Source organism: Terrapene carolina, unplaced genomic scaffold (assembly GCF_002925995.2).
Source record: "Terrapene carolina triunguis isolate 2854851 unplaced genomic scaffold, T_m_triunguis-2.0 Scaffold234, whole genome shotgun sequence".
Taxonomy (NCBI): Eukaryota; Metazoa; Chordata; order Testudines; family Emydidae; genus Terrapene; species Terrapene triunguis.
The window spans coordinates 8,131,141-8,148,933 of NW_020664585.1; the positions used below are offsets into that span (position 1 = coordinate 8,131,141).

The 17,793-nt window shown below is 38.3% G+C and overlaps 1 protein-coding gene across 1 annotated transcript in view; it reads left to right on the plus strand.

Annotated features, from left to right (window-relative positions):
* Positions 1–17,793, plus strand: part of DNAH10 (dynein axonemal heavy chain 10) — a 106,979-nt gene that overhangs the window by 33,101 nt on the left and 56,085 nt on the right. Inside the window, 21 exon segments of the mRNA XM_029912620.1 lie at positions 1,128–1,284; positions 2,266–2,742; positions 3,030–3,188; positions 4,195–4,311; positions 4,392–4,494; positions 4,730–4,908; positions 5,555–5,766; positions 6,781–6,937; positions 7,733–7,966; positions 8,074–8,196; positions 8,738–8,971; positions 9,499–9,722; positions 12,541–12,810; positions 12,888–13,071; positions 13,945–14,079; positions 14,494–14,646; positions 15,065–15,253; positions 15,359–15,505; positions 16,538–16,729; positions 16,914–17,032; positions 17,233–17,391. Coding sequence (XP_029768480.1) covers positions 1,128–1,284; positions 2,266–2,742; positions 3,030–3,188; positions 4,195–4,311; positions 4,392–4,494; positions 4,730–4,908; positions 5,555–5,766; positions 6,781–6,937; positions 7,733–7,966; positions 8,074–8,196; positions 8,738–8,971; positions 9,499–9,722; positions 12,541–12,810; positions 12,888–13,071; positions 13,945–14,079; positions 14,494–14,646; positions 15,065–15,253; positions 15,359–15,505; positions 16,538–16,729; positions 16,914–17,032; positions 17,233–17,391 — 3,924 coding nt within the window.

The window sequence follows — 17,793 nt, forward strand, 5'->3', positions numbered from 1 at the left end:
GTATCCGCAAAAAGAACAGGAGTACTTGTGGCACCTTAGAGACTAACAAATTTATTAGCGCATAAGCTTTCGTGGGCTACAACCCACTTCTTCGGATGCATATAGAGTGAAACATATATTGAGGAGATATATATACACACACATACAGAGAGCATGAACAGGTGGGAGTTGTCTTACCAACTCTGAGAGGCCAATTAAGTAAGAGAAAAAAAACTTTTGAAGTGATAATCAAGATGGCTCAGTACAGACAACCTGTCAAACTATCAAGATATTTCACAGGTAGTTTACTATGTGGAATTACAAGTTTCCAGGAGGATGAGGACAATAATATTACACCACAAGTCCCATCTAAATGATAATATCCCCCTTTGATCTCTGTGTCAATAGAATACAGTAATGAAGCATTATAAGACAGGAACAGGATTTAGCATCTACAAGCTAATTAGGTCGCATTGTTAGATTTCTAATAGGATGCATGTAAATAGAGACCTATTTAGCACTTACTCTTTGCTTCTCTAACAATACAGGCAAACAACTTGAATGCCTTTTACAGTTGCCCCTTGGGCCATTTTAGGGGTTCAGAATCACTGGGTGTAAAAGCATGCTGGCTATACCTCCTCCAATCCTTGATCCACCCTATTCCTCTTATTCCACACGCTCAGCCTGCTCCAGAGTGTGCCCCCTGTGGTGGAGAGCAGCTGTGGAGCTGACTTTTAGAGGCACACTGCACCGGGGTGCTCCGAGAGTGGATTATGCTTTTTGCTACAGCCCCATTGTGCCAGTTAGGCTGCGCCAAAGGGCAGTTCCCCTGCTGTATTCTGGGAATGTTTGTGAAATCAGTTTACCAGAGTTCAATTTCTTGCCTGTTTTCTTGCAGCCCCGTAAGAGTTTACCAATCAAACCAGTCTCTACATGGCACATGAGATAAGTTCTGTCCTCAGATGCACATGTGGGCCTCCTGTTGAAGTCAGTGTTGAATGGCTTAATTGGGAGCGACTTGCACATCTGAGGGGAGAGTTTGACCTCATGCCTGCAATTCCTGCTATTTATTGTCACATATCTGTGCCTATCTATGATGCTATAAAATGCAGATTAAGATTGTCTGACTTTTTTTTTTTTTTTTGCAGGAATTTGCAGGCTTTTAATGCAGCCGTTCTTCGGGATGTCCCACTGTTCCAAACAGAAACTATTTTATCTGCTCCTGAGATAATCCTGCATCCTAATGCCAGTGAAATTGACAAAATGAGTGTTCATTGTATCAGAGACTGTGTTGAAGTCACTAAGGTGATTATTGATAAAGATTATTCAGGGCTTGCTTGTTGACACAATGAGTTATTCTTGCTTTATGTTTGTATTGGAACATATGTCAAGGGGAAGATTTTGATTATATTGGTTGGAATAAAAATATTCAGTATATTGTTTTATTTTACAAACTGTGCTAATGACAAAGGACCAAACTCAGATCTTCATACAGTTTTTATTCAGGCAAAATTCCCATTGACTTCATCAGGAGTTTTGCTTGGGTAAGAACTTTAGGATTTGGTCCTATACATATATAAACACCAGCAGGGAAATAGCATCCAAATACAATTAAGACTGGACCCTATGCATATGTGTGCTAAGAAGAAAAGAGGTGTAGGTAACCTTTCCTATAACCACCAACCTCCTCACAAGCAGAAGGGCAGGCTATTTACCTAGCACTCAGGAAGGTGCATAACTCCTATGCTAGCTCAGTGGGATATGGTATCTGGCCAGGGGTCTGTTCACAATCGTAGGATGCTCACTGCTTCTTTTCAGAAAAGAAACAATGTTCTAGGAGCAATCCTACCCTGCACTGATGAACAGACAACACACCCCCTAAAAATATAAATACAGGTCAGTCCTGCCTTCCACCTTCCCACTCCAAAACTCACAGCTCATGCTCTACTTTCTTGCTGAGCCTGACTGACCTGTACCTGCCCCTCTGGCCTAGCTTATGACATCCTCAGGAGACAGACTTGAAAAACAGACCAAATAACAATGCCTGGAAGAATGCATTTGGCACTACAGGGTACTCTGAGCTCAGTTCTGATCTCAGATAGATAGGTGTCCTCTTTTGTCAAATGCCCAACAGCTAACTTTAAAAGTCCAACATGCCTGAATACTTCAGATCAGAATTAAGCCTTGAGTATTTTAGTAGAGCAATCTCCTACTTAAGGGCTAACAACTATCACTAATTTCACCCACCCCCATTAATACACTATTATTTTAATACTAAAACTCTAGCATTTTGTACGGTGGATGCACGGCACCTGTATCGACTGCCCCCCTCAGCATGCTGAAGAAGACGAACTCATCACCTTAAGTTTTTTTAATGACATCTCTCAGAACCCACTAATAATCGAACAGGCTGTTCTCATCACTCAAAACATACACAAGCTCCTGAATTCTCTCACCAAGTACTTGAATCGATGGCAGAGATATCGCCCTCTGTGGAAATTGGATAAAGCCATTGTTATGGAGAAGTTTGCTGCAAAGAAACCAGCTTGTGTCACCTTTGATGAAAAGTTGCAGTTCTATATTAAGATCGCTCAAGAAGTGACTCAACAGCCCTTGGTTAAAGATGAACAGTGCATTAGGCTTACCCTGGGCCCTTTAGCCTACACAGTACAGGAAAATGCAAAAGGTTGGGTGACTTCTCTTGGAAAACTTCTCAATGAATCTGCAAAAGAGGAACTCTTCAGTCTTCAGGAAGAAATTGAGGTAGATATTTTCTCTGCTCAGTGTTGATCAGTCTTTCTAACCAGCTCTGAGTGGTGCTGCACAGTTGCATGACCTAAGCCTCCTATTTTATGAGGGGAAAAGAAATCTCAATCAGACATTGTTGGGTTCATCTTTATCATCAATTAACTAACTGCTAACTAAAAAAATACATACAGATTATTTAATTGTTTTACACGAGTTGACTTAATATAATTGTACTTAATTGTCTATGTTTTTGCCTAATTATTCTCTTAATGCTGTTTTTGAAAAGTAATTTTCTTTTATAGAGATTATCACAAAACCTTAGGAAAACTCCTGATTCTTTGGAAGATCTCAAATTTGTTCTTGGCACAATTGCAGAGATCAAAGATATGACTCTACAAGTGGAATTGAAATATTTAGACATTCAGGAGAGATACCGGACCCTTGCAGTATATAACATTCCTGTAAGTGAATTTATGTCTAATCCCATATATATTTTATACTTGTGCTTCAGATACAAACACCTTTTGTGTAAACAAATGAAGTTTAATTAAACTATTTTGAATTAACAGAATCAAAAAGTAATATTTTCACATTGTTACTCCCAGATTGAAATTTACTAGATTGTTATTCATTTGTTTAGCTCAGTTTCAGGTTATTTAAATAATGTTTTTGTATATTTCATAACTGAAGGCCTGATCATGTAACCCGTACTTTCCTGTGAGTAATTCCTACTTGTGAGGGTATTCCCACAGAAGTCAGTGGTACCATTCACTGGGGAAATCCACCCCACTCACATAGAGTCCAGTGACTGGGCTTTATGCAGAATGGAGGCCTGATTCAGAGCTCATTGAAATCAATGGAATTTGTGTAGATGTATACATACATGGTGCATAATTTATCCATCATAATCCATGAAAAGTGTTTGTCTAGAAGACTTTCCTTCTCTTTACAGGATTGAAGCTCTTAGATATTTTTGATAAAGAGTTGGAAAAACATGACTTCAATAGGCTTTGGATCAATAAGCACTGAGTGCAGTGCGGTTTGGGAGGTGAAATCAACCACTCTAACTCAGGGTCAGTGAGCAGGGCTGCTGTGCACTTCTCCCCCATATCTGCTTTTCCTGCCCAGTGAGATGGAATAGGAGCTGCAGCTCTCTGTGCTAGTTGTGTGGGTGTTGAAACAAGATCTGCAAAAATGTCCATCTCATGACCCCTGTCCTGGCGTACTCACCCCATGGCCATCTACCCTAACCTGTGTCGTTTTGGTGAGAAGAAACTTTCCTTGGTGTGCATGTACTGCCTTATTCAAGGGTACTCACTGTACTGATGGAAGGCTTTCATGATGTGGAAGGTCTTGTGCTGCCTTTGCACCATGGGTCAATTTCATCCTCTGTCAGGATTCTTCATGTGAGTATGAGTTTCAGGATTTGGCTCACATACTTTGTATTCATATGTGTGTTCTCTTTAGACAACTGAAGAAGAGAGAGAGTTGGTCGACAAGATTAAGCAAATGTGGGAGACCCTCTTATTTGATGCATCGGAAGTTGATCACAGCCTTGGAAGCATCAAAAAGACATTCACGGAGGTAATATTTTTACCTTATATGTTTAAAATGCATTTAGAAAAGGAAGGAAAAAACCCTAATTCAAACAATATTCCCTTTAGATTACAAGGGAGCAGATTGGAGACTACAGTAGCCAGATAGCAGATTTTTTCCACAGATTTACTACTGAGGGGCCTGGTGCTGTTGGGGAGAATCTTGACAAAGGTAAGAAGACTTATGTCTCTGTAGTTACATTCTAAAGTAGTGTGAAGCCTGATACACTTGAAAACAGAAACCTATGTACTTTCAAAATGTTTTCCCCTCTTAAAATACAAGCTGAACAATTAGTATGACATTTGAAGAAATATAATTTGTGTATATGTATACAAAAGTGGTGCATTATTTATCCATCATAACCCATGAAAAATATTTGTCTAGCAGACTTTCCTTCTCTTTACAGGATTGGAGCTCTTAGATATTTTTGATAAGGAATTGGAAAAACATGAGAAAAATCGTCAGGAGTTGGCTAATGCTGAGAAACTTTTTGACCTTCCAATCACAATGTACCCTGACTTATTAAAAGTGCAGAAGGATATGAAGGGTCTAAAGCAGATCTATGAAATTTATAAGTTGCAAAGAGTAAGTGTTCTATAAAAATATGTATAATATAGAACTTCCCTTTTATTGCAGTCAAGTCTGTTCCTATCCATTTGACTGAAATAAGTTGTGATTGTTTTATCCTTCTGACTACCAGAATGTAGATTATCTGAATAGTGCTTTAGTTATACACACTGGTCCAGGAAGTGTAATGTTGTAGTTAGGTCCAGATTTTGATACTCTTATTCATGCTGGTTAGCATCTTACCCCCAAGTAGTCTCATTGACTTCAGTAGGATTGCTCCTGTGGTTAGGTGCAGTGCTCATTGTGAGTAGACGGATTTCAGGCTGGCCCTAAGTGACCTTAGTTGGTCTTTGAACGAGTTTTTTTTTTAAATGGATTTTGGAATAATTAAAATGTGGTAACATTAAAAGCCAGACTGTGACTCTGTAAAGCAGGTTCTTATTACTGCTTCCCCTGTTGTGTCTTATCTTAAATCAGACTATAAGCTCGTTGAGGCAGGGGACTGCCTTTTATGTTGTTTGTACAGCGTCTTTCACATTTGGGCCCTGATGCTGACTGGGCCTCTGAATGCTATTGCAGTAGAAATAATAAATATGTTGTCACATTCCTTTCATAGTAACTTAAAAGGAAATGTTATGAATGTTTGCATCTACCTTGTTTCCAGGCTGCTAAAGAGGAATGGTCGCAGACCCTTTGGGTAAATCTCAATGTGCAGTTTCTCCAAGAAGGAATTGAAGGATTTCTTAAAAGCCTCCGAAAGCTGCCCAAGCAAGTGCGCAGCGTGCCGGTGGCTTATCACCTGGAAGCAAAGATGAAGGCATTCAAGGACTCCATTCCTTTGCTGCTTGATTTGAAAAATGAAGCATTGAGAGACAGGTTTGATCCTGTTTGTTTAAGGAATTTTCTATATGTGAAAGGACATTTATTTTTGTTTGTTATAACTGTTAATTTCAGATGTTGAAATCATGCAAACATTTTGCATATTATGGACCATAATAGTTGATATCCAATTACTAAGATCGCACAAGATGATGCAGTATGTGTAAATATTGTGTGTATTTTATGTAAAATATGAAGTCTCATTCTAAACATGAAATATAATTCTAAATATAATTCTAGACTGTATCGAGCACAGGACCATTATTATACATTTGTTGACAGTAATTTTCACATTTACTGTGTCATAGTGCTTGACAAAATGAACAAAACCAAAATCTTAGACACATAGGCTCAGTATCTCAGACCAGCCACTAAATTCATGCATGCAAAATGTGGCCATGTGGTTATATCTCACTTGCACTGGCAGCTAGGCACTTGATCATACAAATGTGATAGTTCCACATAATTACCTATTCTGTGCAATCAAATGAACATGTAAATATTATAGCTACTGATCTAGCGTCTAATGCTAGTAGTTCTAGTCTGGAATGGTAGAAACACTGCTGGAATCTGATAACCACTGGTTGTGCTTAGTTCAAAGCTGGCTGCTGACTGATGTTTTGCTCCTTACATTTGATCTCAAGCAGAAGTAGCTGAGACCTGATCAAATCAATGCTCCTCCTTCCTATCACCAGCTCCCCTGACATTCAAACCACCCTTTCTCTGCTAGAACAGCTTGACAGCTCAAAGCTACCAGTTCATCTCTCTTATCTGCATCACATGGAACTGCCAAAACCATACCCCCACCGAGTTGTGGGAAGTAAAGAATGAGCTGCTGAGCCAACCCCCAACCTGGTGTTTGGCTGGGATGGGAAGATGGAGTGTCTAGGAAATGAATGTTCCCTCCAATTTGTCTTCATTTGATAGCATTATTCCCTGCATTTTAAGTTGATCCCTATTGATAATACCTGGTCTTGTTTATAACATGTTGATTTACTGAAACTTTTCCAGGCATTGGAAAGATCTTATGGAGAGAACTGGCACTAGTTTTGAAATGACAACAGCAACTTTCACCTTGGAGAATATGTTTGCTATGGAGCTGCACAAATACTCAGATGTTATCAATGAGATAGTGGGATCTGCTGTTAAAGAGCTTAGCATTGAGAAGGTAAAGTTTTTAAATAATATCTAGCTTGTTTTGAAGACACTTAATGACAACAGAGGTTTTTATTTTCTTCATTGTTTTTGATCTTTCAGTTTTAGTTATCAAATGGTATTTAGAATAGCAGTAAATAGTTTAACCTTTAGTTGCCAAAAAAGGTTATGTTAGCCATTTGTGTGATCCTTGTTTGGATTAGATGGGTTTTAAAGTGTGAGTCTACTTTGAAAAGTGATTGTAAAAGTGTCAAGGTAGTTTTCCACGTTTATTGTCTACCAGAAAGCTTACTTGACACAAAAATCAGTTTACAATTAAAAATATTTTCGTTCCTAACCGCCAGCCCTGCACATTTGACCTGGGATCTGATAGTCAAGCAGGATGCTTTCCGTTTTCTGCATCATTGCCAGTAATAAAGGTTCTGCAGTTCAGATAAGTCCTTCAGTGATACTAGTATAACTGAATTATTTTCACTGGAGCTGCACTGGAGGTAACAGAGAAGATAGCTCTGTTAATGATGCACTAGATGGAGCCAAATCCATCTCTCTCTGAGCTGTGTTGGCTCTGTAGTGATAAAAAGCAGAAAGAACTTATTTCTCGCATTGAGATTAGCAGATAAAACTCATAATGCACACTAAGAATAGATCTGATGGATACATTGTCCCTGTTCAGAGTAGACCTGCCCTTTAGAGCTAGAAAAATCTGTGTAAAAGACTTCCTAAATGAGCGATTTTCATTTTGATGTTAGAATGACTGTCCTCTAGTTTTACAGGACTGAAACAGCCTTCTTTTTATGTTCACGTCCAGGGTGTTAAGGAGATAGTGGAAACCTGGGAGAACATGAAGTTCACTGTACAAAGGTATTTCAAAGGCACTCAAGAGCGAGGCTTTATTTTGGGACCGGTCGATGAAATTACTCAGATTCTTGATGACAATGCCGTCAATCTTCAGAGTATCTCAGGCAGTCGATTTGTAGGTCCTTTTCTATCAACAGTTCACCACTGGGAAAAAACTCTGTCCTTGATTGGTGAAGTTATTGAGGTAGGGAAGAAACTGAACGATTAATTTGTCTCTAGCTTTTGTTGTTCATGATCAAGATTTTCCATAGAACTTGTTTCTTTGATTGTAACACTTGACTCTTCTTCTAGGTCTGGATGGTGGTTCAGAGGAAATGGATGTACCTGGAGAGCATCTTTATTGGTGGGGATATAAGATCACAGCTTCCAGAGGAAGCAAAAAAATTTGACAACATAGACAGGATATTTAAAAGGGCAAGTAACTGACCTGTTTTGTAATGGCTTGTGATTGAGAGAATTACGTGATATGTTTTGCTTTTAGGTCCATATTTAACTGCAGTCCTCCATTTATAGATGTCAGTGCCCTAACATTTTTGACTAAGCAAGTACTTCTCTCTAGCGATACTCCCAGCTATTCAAACTGATTGTAAAAATGTCGATGTGACAGTGAGCTTACTTGGCACAGAAATCAGTTTACAAGTAAAAATATTTTCTTTCCTAATTGCCAGTCCTACGCATTTAAGCTGTGATCTGATAGTCAAGCTGGATCCTTTCCATTTCTTGCATCATTGTCAGTAATAAAGGTTCTGCAGCTGCAAGTGCTTCACAACTTATCTGTCTAAGGCATCATGCATACCTTAGTACTGTAGAAATAGTAAATAATAATAAAAAGTATGACTATATATAATGATAATATCCTATATTGTTTCAGTATTGCCATAAGAGAAATCTAACTCAATTTGCTCCTCGATGTTACTTCTTAGTAGTTTCTAAACGTTCTTTTCTATGTCCGTAGATAATGGGTGACACTGTAAAAGACCCAGTGATAAAAAAATGCTGTGAAGCCCCAAATCGACTCACAGACCTCCAGCAGATAAGTGATGGTCTAGAGAAATGTCAGAAAAGCTTGAACGATTATCTGGATTCAAAGCGGAATGCTTTCCCCCGATTTTTCTTTATATCTGATGATGAGTTGCTCAGCATCCTTGGTAGTAGTGACCCGCTCTGCGTTCAGGAACACATGATAAAGGTACAGCATCCTGCTTATGAGAATGCTCCATGCGCACTATGATTTTTAGGTGGAAGATTCTATACTATACATATTATTAAGAGCCTGCTAGTGTTTCTTTCAAACTAAACGTGCTGTAATAGCAACATAGGAAACACAAGAATTGCCAGACTGGACCAGACTAGTGATCCATGCAGTACAGTATCCTGTCAGTGCCAATGGCTGGTACCAGTGGCTTCAGAGGAAGATTCAGGATACCCCATAGTGAACTACTGTGGAATAACCATCTCTATAACTCTTGGGAAATTTGTATTTTCTGTAAAAATCTTAATTGGGCCAAATTCTATGCTCATTTACACTCTGCAGTTGGGTTCATGGGATATAAGTCTGTGCAAAATCTGGCTGTCAGTCTTTAAAAATAATTTGTCTGCTATATATGATTGCTCAGAGCCTGATCCTGCACTCTAATGGGTGTTAAGTGAGGTCCCTAGATCTTAGGAACCTCTCGTACAAATCGTACAAAGTGTTCCTCTGCTGGCATGTTTCAGATGTATGATAACATAGCATCCCTGAGATTTCAGGAGGGTGATAGTGGTGAAAAAATTGCAACAGCCATGATTTCCGCCGAAGGAGAAGTGATGGAGTTCCGGCGGGCCATTGCAGCAGAAGGCCGAGTCGAGAACTGGATGACAGCTGTTCTGGTTGAAATGAGAAGAACAAACAGACTCATTACTAAAGAGGCCATTTTTCGATACTGTGAAGATAGAAGCAGGTGAAGTAATCAAAGTGATAAGGATAACAATTGAAGCATAATAAACCATTAATAGTTTGAAGTCTATATAAACCATAGAGAAAGTGTTGTAGAAACTTGCTTTTTTATTTAAATATAGTTCCCTTCTCTTACTCTGTATGTTAAGGGTCCATTAAAAATTGATTGCCACCCAGTTCACATGCACAGACAGTTAAACAGAAAAAAATCTCAATCCCCAGCATCTAAACAACTTTAACTCTGCCCATGTAGTTCTGTTTATCTTTAAAAAAAATATCTTTAAAAAATGTTATCTTTAAAAATGCGTTTAAAGTGTTCCATTTGAAGAACAAAATCTAATTCTATAAATTCCAAATGAATAACTGGAAATGTAATTTACAGCCTTGATTATGTATTGGGGGTTATTCTGTAGGCCAAGTGTTCTGACACTCACAGTTGCTTTTCAGTATAAAGAATAATTTTATGAACTTGCTTAGGAATTAGGATCTGTTCACCCACTAGCTTTGTGTCCTTTGACATTGTCCACTTTTAAGTGGAATTATTTTACTCAGGAGAAAAAGACTGGATGAGTATTTGTATGTGCTTATGCACTTCAGTGATAGGCACTATGATATACATAGATCAATACATTCTTCAATAACATAGACAGATAAATCAATAGATAAGATGGATTATGTTAATGTACTATTGAATTTTTAAAGTATTTCTGATATGATGCTTGTCTGAGGCTGCATGTCATACAACCTTTGACAGATAAGAATGCAGTGTTAAATTGTTATGGACAGTTCAGAGGGAAGCTGTGTGCTGAATGGATAAGGTTCATTTAGACTCACTGTAAGGAGAGAGCTAAGGTTGCTTGGGTGCTGGGCCATGAAAATTTTTCTGTTTAAACATCTGTGTGCACAACTGGAAGTTAAGGTTGTTGTCAGCACTGTGTACATAACCAGAGCCTGTGATTTCCTTAGTTTTTAATGGTTTTTAATGGGACTGTCAAGCAATTAAAAAATTAATTGAGATTAACCGCACAATTAAAAAGATTAATCGCACTGTTAAACAATAAATACCATTTGTTTAAATATTTTTGGATGTTTTCTATGTTTTCAAATATTTTGATTTCAATTATAACACAGAATACAAAGTGTACAGTGCTCACTTAATATTTATTGTTGATAACAAATATGTGCACTGTAAAAAACAAAAGAAATAGTATTTTTCAGTTCACCTAAGATAAGTACTGTAGTGCAATCTCTTTACCATGAAAGCTTTATCCACTCAGTCCTATTGTTCAGCCAGTCGCTCAGACAAACAAGTTTGTTTACATTTGCAGGAGATAATGCTGTCCGCTTCTTGTTTACAATGTCACCTGAAAGTGAGAACAGGTGTTCTCATGGCACTGTTGTAGCCGATGTTGCAAGATATTTATATGCCAGATGCGCTAAAGATTCATATGTCCTTTCATGCTTCAACCACCATTCCAGAGGACCTGCGTCCATGCTGATGACGGGTTCTGCTTGATAACAATCCAAAGCAGTGCGGTCTCACGCATGTTCATTTTCATCATCTGAGTCAGATGCCACCAGCAGAAGGTTGATTTTCTCCTTTGGTGGTTTGGGTTCTGTAGTTTCTGCATCAGAGTGTTGCTCTTTTAAGACTTCTGAGAGCATGCTCCAGACCTCGTCCCTCTCAGATTTTGGAAGGCACTTCAGATTCTTAAACCTTGGTTCGAGTGCTGTAGCTATCTTTAGAAATCTGACATTGATATCTTCTTTGCATTTTGTCAGATCTGCAGCGAAAGTGTTCTTAAAATGAACAACGTGCTGAGTCATCATCCAAGACTGCTATAACATGAAATATATGGCAGAATGCGGGTAAAATAGAGCCGGAGACATACAATTATCCCCCAAGAAGTTCAGTCACAAATTTAATTAATGCATTATTTTTTTAACAATCATCATCAGCATGGAAGCATGTCTTCTGGAACGGTGGCCGAAGCGTGAAAGAGCATACGAATGTTTAGCATATCTGTCACATAAATATCTTGCAATGCTGGCTACAAAAGTCCCATGTGAATGCCTATTCTCACTTTCAGGTGACATTGTAAAGAAGAAGCTGGCAGCATTATCTCCTGTAAATGTAAACAAACTCGTTTGTCTTAGTGATTGGCTGAACGAGAAATAGGACTGAGTGGACTTGTAGACTCTATAAAGTTTTGCATTGTTTTGTTTTTGAGTGCAGTTATGTAACAAAAAAAAATCTACATTTGTAAGTTGCACTTTCACAATAAAGAGATTACACTACAGTACTTGTATGAGGTGAATTGAAAAATACTGTTTCTCTCATTTATCATTTTTACAGTGCAAATATTTGAAATAAAAAATAATAATATAAAGTGAGCAGCGTACACTTTTTATTCTGTGTTGTAATTGAAATCAATATATTTGAAAATGTAGAAAAACATCCAAAAATATTTAATAAATTTCAATTGGTATTTTATTGTTTAACAATACAATTAAAACAGCGATTAATCACGATTAATTTTATTGAGTTAATCACGTGAGTTAACTGTGATTAATTGACAGCCCTAGTTTTTAGTGTTGATGATGTGTGTAATGGTATTTCTTGTCTTTTTATGAATTGCACTTAGTAACCTTTAACTACAAGTTAGTTTTGTTGTGGGGGAATTTCCTAGTTTTTTTAAAATAGTATTTGACACCTTTACAGAGTGCTCTCTTGTCTCTAGAAAGACAGATTGATATCACAGTTGTTCCAAAAATTCAGGGTAGAACTGTTCTTTCAAATATATTATCCATATTTTCCATAGAGTTGACTGGATGTTGATGTATCAAGGCATGATGGTGCTGGCTGCTAATCAGGTCTGGTGGACCTGGGAGGTGGAAGACGTCTTTCACAAAGTGAAGAAAGGAGAAAAACAGGCAATGAAACTTTATGCCAAGAGAATGCACGAGCAGATTGATGCCCTGGTTACCCGAATCACAAAGCCATTAAATAGAAATGACAGAAAAAAATACAATACTGTTCTCATCATTGATGTCCATGCCAGAGATATTGTTGATTCGTTTGTAAGAGACAGGTAATCCACTGACCCGCTGAGATAATTCTAGAGAGATTGTATTCTGTACTCACAATCTTTTGCTTTCTCCTTTATAGCATCATGGAAGCTCGAGAGTTTGAATGGGAAAGCCAGCTGCGTTTTTACTGGGATCGAGAGCCTGATGACCTGAATGTGCGTCAATGCACTGGCACCTTTTCCTATGGTTATGAATATATGGGCTTGAATGGAAGACTAGTAATCACTCCCCTTACAGATCGTATCTATCTAACACTCACACAGGTATATATTAAAGGGCTTTTTTCATATAATATTCTGTTGAAATATATTTCTTGGGGTTCACAACATAATTATTTTATTGCCCCTTTCTATTTCCGCAAGTGATCACATTATATAATAGTATATTTAAACTCAGTTAAAATCCCATGTGATTTGAAATTTTTAAAGACTATGTAAAAGGCTAGATCAGCTTCAAGGCTGGTTGTTTTGTTAAAATCATGGCTGAAAGATGATCATTTTAAGGCATTATTACAGTGATGGTTGATCCATTTTGTGAGATCTCCAGTTCCTCTGCTGCTGGCTGCCAAAACTCCTACCTCAGCCAGTATTTTCAGTTCTAATTTCTGGTGCTCATCTTCGGTTCTGCCTAATCCTCTGCTGACTTTCCATTCTTACGTATCAGTCTTTGCTGGAGAGACTGTTGAGGTGCATGCAATGTAAAAGCTGACTGGCAGGGGCCAGAACTGGAAATGCGAGGAGAGAGGCACTCTGGCAGCTGTGGGAGGTGAAGGAAGAGCGCAAACAGGGATGAAGCAGAAATAAATCATAAAATTCATGAGTGCGATGCAATCTCTGACTGACTTGCTCCTCTAATTAGTATATTTGCTAAACAACCCAAACCCGGGCTGAGGTGTAACGGTTTATATGATATCCACATAGCTAAACTATATTGTACTGTGTGTGTGTGTATATATGTATACATACACACACACACATATATATATGCTACATTGTGGCATGTAAGGAACCTGCATAACTTTTTTATTGAGCAAACATGGTGACTTTCTTGACAATGTTTGTTGGAAGCCTTTGAGCTGAATTGCAGTGTGTTACCCTGCTCCATTCAGCCTTGCTTTTGTGGTTTGTTTCCAAAAGGCTCTATCCATGTTTTTGGGAGGAGCACCTGCAGGGCCAGCAGGTACAGGGAAAACGGAGACAACCAAGGATCTGGCCAAAGCCCTGGGCTTGCTGTGTGTTGTAACAAACTGCGGCGAAGGCATGGATTTCAAAGTAAGCGTTAGAAGGCTGCGTTCTCTGGTAACAGGATACTAGCACCATTATGCACAAAGACCAGGCTAAATGACTTGCCTTTAGCTTTCGAAGAAGACCTCTTCTAATTACAAATAAATCCCATGTAGTTGAAAATGAAATATAGTAAAAAAAATGTTTCTTGTTTAAGTTCCTGAGGTGGCTGGAGCTCAGGATTCTGGCTTTGCCTTGTAACAGTGAGAATCAGTGGCTAGATGATAAGATTCTAAGCTCATTGTGGGCCACCAGCATACAGTGACTAAGCCTAGCAATAGACCTTGGAGTGGGAAGGCAGACAAGTATCCATAAGCTTTGTTAAGTCCTTTACAGGTGTCCTATATGCCAAAATGTGCTAATCCTGAATGTTTTTTTATGCTGTTTTTGTTTTGTTTTCAGGCAGTTGGTAAAATTTTCTCCGGTCTTGCCCAGTGTGGGGCATGGGGATGCTTTGATGAATTTAATCGTATAGATGCTTCTGTGCTTTCAGTCATCTCTTCTCAGATCCAGACAATACGAAATGCTCTAATGAATCAGTTGAAAACATTTCAGGTAAACACACACACACACAAAACCTCTTGAGAAAGAAGGCTAGTCTTGTACTTAAGGCATGGGATTCGGGGAGGCTATCATAAGATTCAGTTTACTTGTGCCAACGTATTACACTTGAGTATTAAGAGTTAAGTACTTAAGTGCATATTTAAGCACTTAAATAATTGGCCTGATTTTCAGAGATAATGAGCACTTCCCTTTAAGTGCTCTGTGCCTCAGTTTCCCTATCTGTAACATGGGGATGATAACATCTACCTACCTACCTACCTGACGTGGGGGTTGTGAGGCTTAATTTATTATTTATTGTAAAGTTTTGAGATCCTCAGGTAAAAGGTATAGTAGAGAAGTGCAAAGCATTTTTTCCATTTTATCTTTTTAAGCCAGAGTCAGTATAGTCTGACATTTGTTTATGTTTTAGTTTGAAGGGCAGGAAATTTCCCTGGATGCACGAATGGGCATTTTTATAACCATGAATCCTGGGTATGCTGGCCGTACTGAGCTCCCTGAATCTGTAAAAGCTTTATTCAGGCCTGTGGTTGTGATTGTACCAGATCTCCAGCAAATCTGCGAAATCATGCTCTTTTCCGAAGGTTTTCTTTTGGCAAAGGTAGGGAAAGTTTACTCCAAAGTAAAGTAAAATAAAAACATGTACATGTGTGGTGTGTGGATTGGGACTTCTTTCTTATGATTCTCTGTCTTCACTCTCTAATAGGCCCTTGCCAAAAAGATGACAGTATTATACAAGTTAGCAAGAGAGCAACTTTCTAAACAGCATCATTATGATTTTGGACTGCGTGCTCTCAAGTCTGTACTTGTGATGGCTGGAGAACTGAAGAGAGGATCACCTGATCTTAATGAGGTAGACTTACTGTGTTCAGCTGAGGAACTGCCCCCCGTATGACTGGTGTAAATTCTCAAAGGTTTATTGAAATTACCACCTTCAGTGGATCTGTATGTAGCACCGTATGTAGCAGTTCATTGATAGTATCTTTGGTTGTATTGAGAATGCCGTTTGTACATCTGCTACACAAATAGGGATGCTTTCCTGTCTGTGGCATTTGTCTTCCCACTTAATGATTTACTTATTGAGCAACATCATTCTTTGCACAATGTTCAGGTACCACCTCTTTACATGCAGTGCTTACAGAAAGGGTGTGTCAATATGGGAAGACCACATTATCAGCAAAATGCAGATAAAAGGAAGAGTACGGCTGTTTTAACCCTTAGTTTGTATATACTTTGTACATACGTTTGAAGGTCTTGGGACAAGGTCCTTAAAGGTATTTAGGCATCTAACTGCCATTAGGCACTTGAGTATTTTGGAAGATCTGGGCCTTAATGTTTATATCTAGGATGCAAAGGCTAGATGAATATACAGAGTAAAAATTTCCAATGTAACACCTAAATTATGCTCACCAAAAATGCTTATATGCCAGTTGAATAATCAAAACCCATATTTGCACATGCAAAGCTGCTAATTGTACCATACCTTCCAGTACATTTGTATATCCAAATGTAGGTTTTGCAGAGTTTTCTAAAGCAAGTAAGTATGTTAACAGTGAGCCTTTGTGAATTAATTCAAGAAACAACCAGTAATTTGGGACATTCCAGCACCCATGTTTGGAAATTTGGTTCATATAATGAAAAAATGGAATTTAAAATACCAGTTGAAACTGATCAGCTTCATCCTTATTGAAATAACTTTTATTTCCAACAGTAATTCATGCCAAGATAATTATCTAAAGGTATCAGGAGCGCATATAGTAAAAATTGCCAACACTGTATTAAAATAATTGTATAACGGTATTATATAAATATTTTCTAGGCTATTTACACTTTTGAAAATTGGTTGAATATTTGGAGATTCTCTATTATTTTGTGTTTTGACTAGGATGTGGTATTGATGAGAGCTCTCCGAGATATGAATCTTCCTAAGTTTGTGTTTGAAGATGTACCTCTCTTCCTTGGCCTGATCTCTGACTTGTTTCCTGGCCTGGATTGTCCTCGAGTCCGCTATCCTAACTTTAACGATGCTGTAGAACAAGTGCTAGAAGAAGGTGGTTATGTCGTTTTACCAATCCAGGTAGAAGAAATGTTGAATTGTTTAACATTATTGTTGTAAACAGTGGGTAAGATCTTCATGTGGTGTATATCGGAGTGGCATCACTGTAGTCAGTGGAGCTATACTGATACACACCAACTGAAGATCTGGCCCATATGAGTTTTTTATACACAGTTATCTAAGTGTATAATGTGTATTTTTTCAGGTGGATAAAGTAGTTCAAATGTATGAGACAATGTTAACTCGTCATACTACTATGGTGGTTGGACCTACTGGAGGTGGCAAGTCTGTTGTCATTAATACTTTGTGCCAGGCCCAAACCAGGTGAGCACAGAAGTAGATGTAAGGGAATCAGAATTTGAAAGGGCATAGTCTATAGGACAAATGTACTGCAGCAGTCCTATGTGCTCATGCTGTGATCTTCCCTAAAACTTTATCCTACTGTAGTGTTTGCTTAGTGCGAAGTTTAACTTGGGTTGTGTTGTGTTTGGTAATATTGTTCATTCTGTTACCTCTCTGCTTAGGCTAGGATTAGTGACAAAGGTTTATATGCTGAACCCTAAAGCCATGAGTGTGATTGAGCTGTATGGTATTCTTGACCCTACCACGCGAGATTGGACAGATGGAGTTCTATCAAACATCTTCAGGGAAATCAACAAACCTACTGATAAGAAAGAGCGAAGGTAACCACCTAAGAATTAAAAATTATATTACTAACTTTTAGATATTCTGAATTTTACAAAGTCACTTTATTTTATGTTTAATACAAATTAGATTAACTGTCCTAAAGAAAAATGAAGGGAACATACCCAAAGGTTAGGAACCAAACAACGATATTGTCCTAAGAGTTTGGTGTCCCAATCTGATTCTGTAGGGACAATAGCTTCTGCTAAAAATGTGACCTGTATTTGACAGTTCTTCTTTGAGTCTTTGTCCGTGTGGATCCCAGTCTTGGCGCACATGTGCCTCATACATATGAGATCTTGCATGCATTAGATGCAGGTGCAATATGAGTGGATCCATGTGGACAAAACATCTTGAAGAACCACAGGTACTGATAGGTAAGGAATCATTCTCTTAAGTTT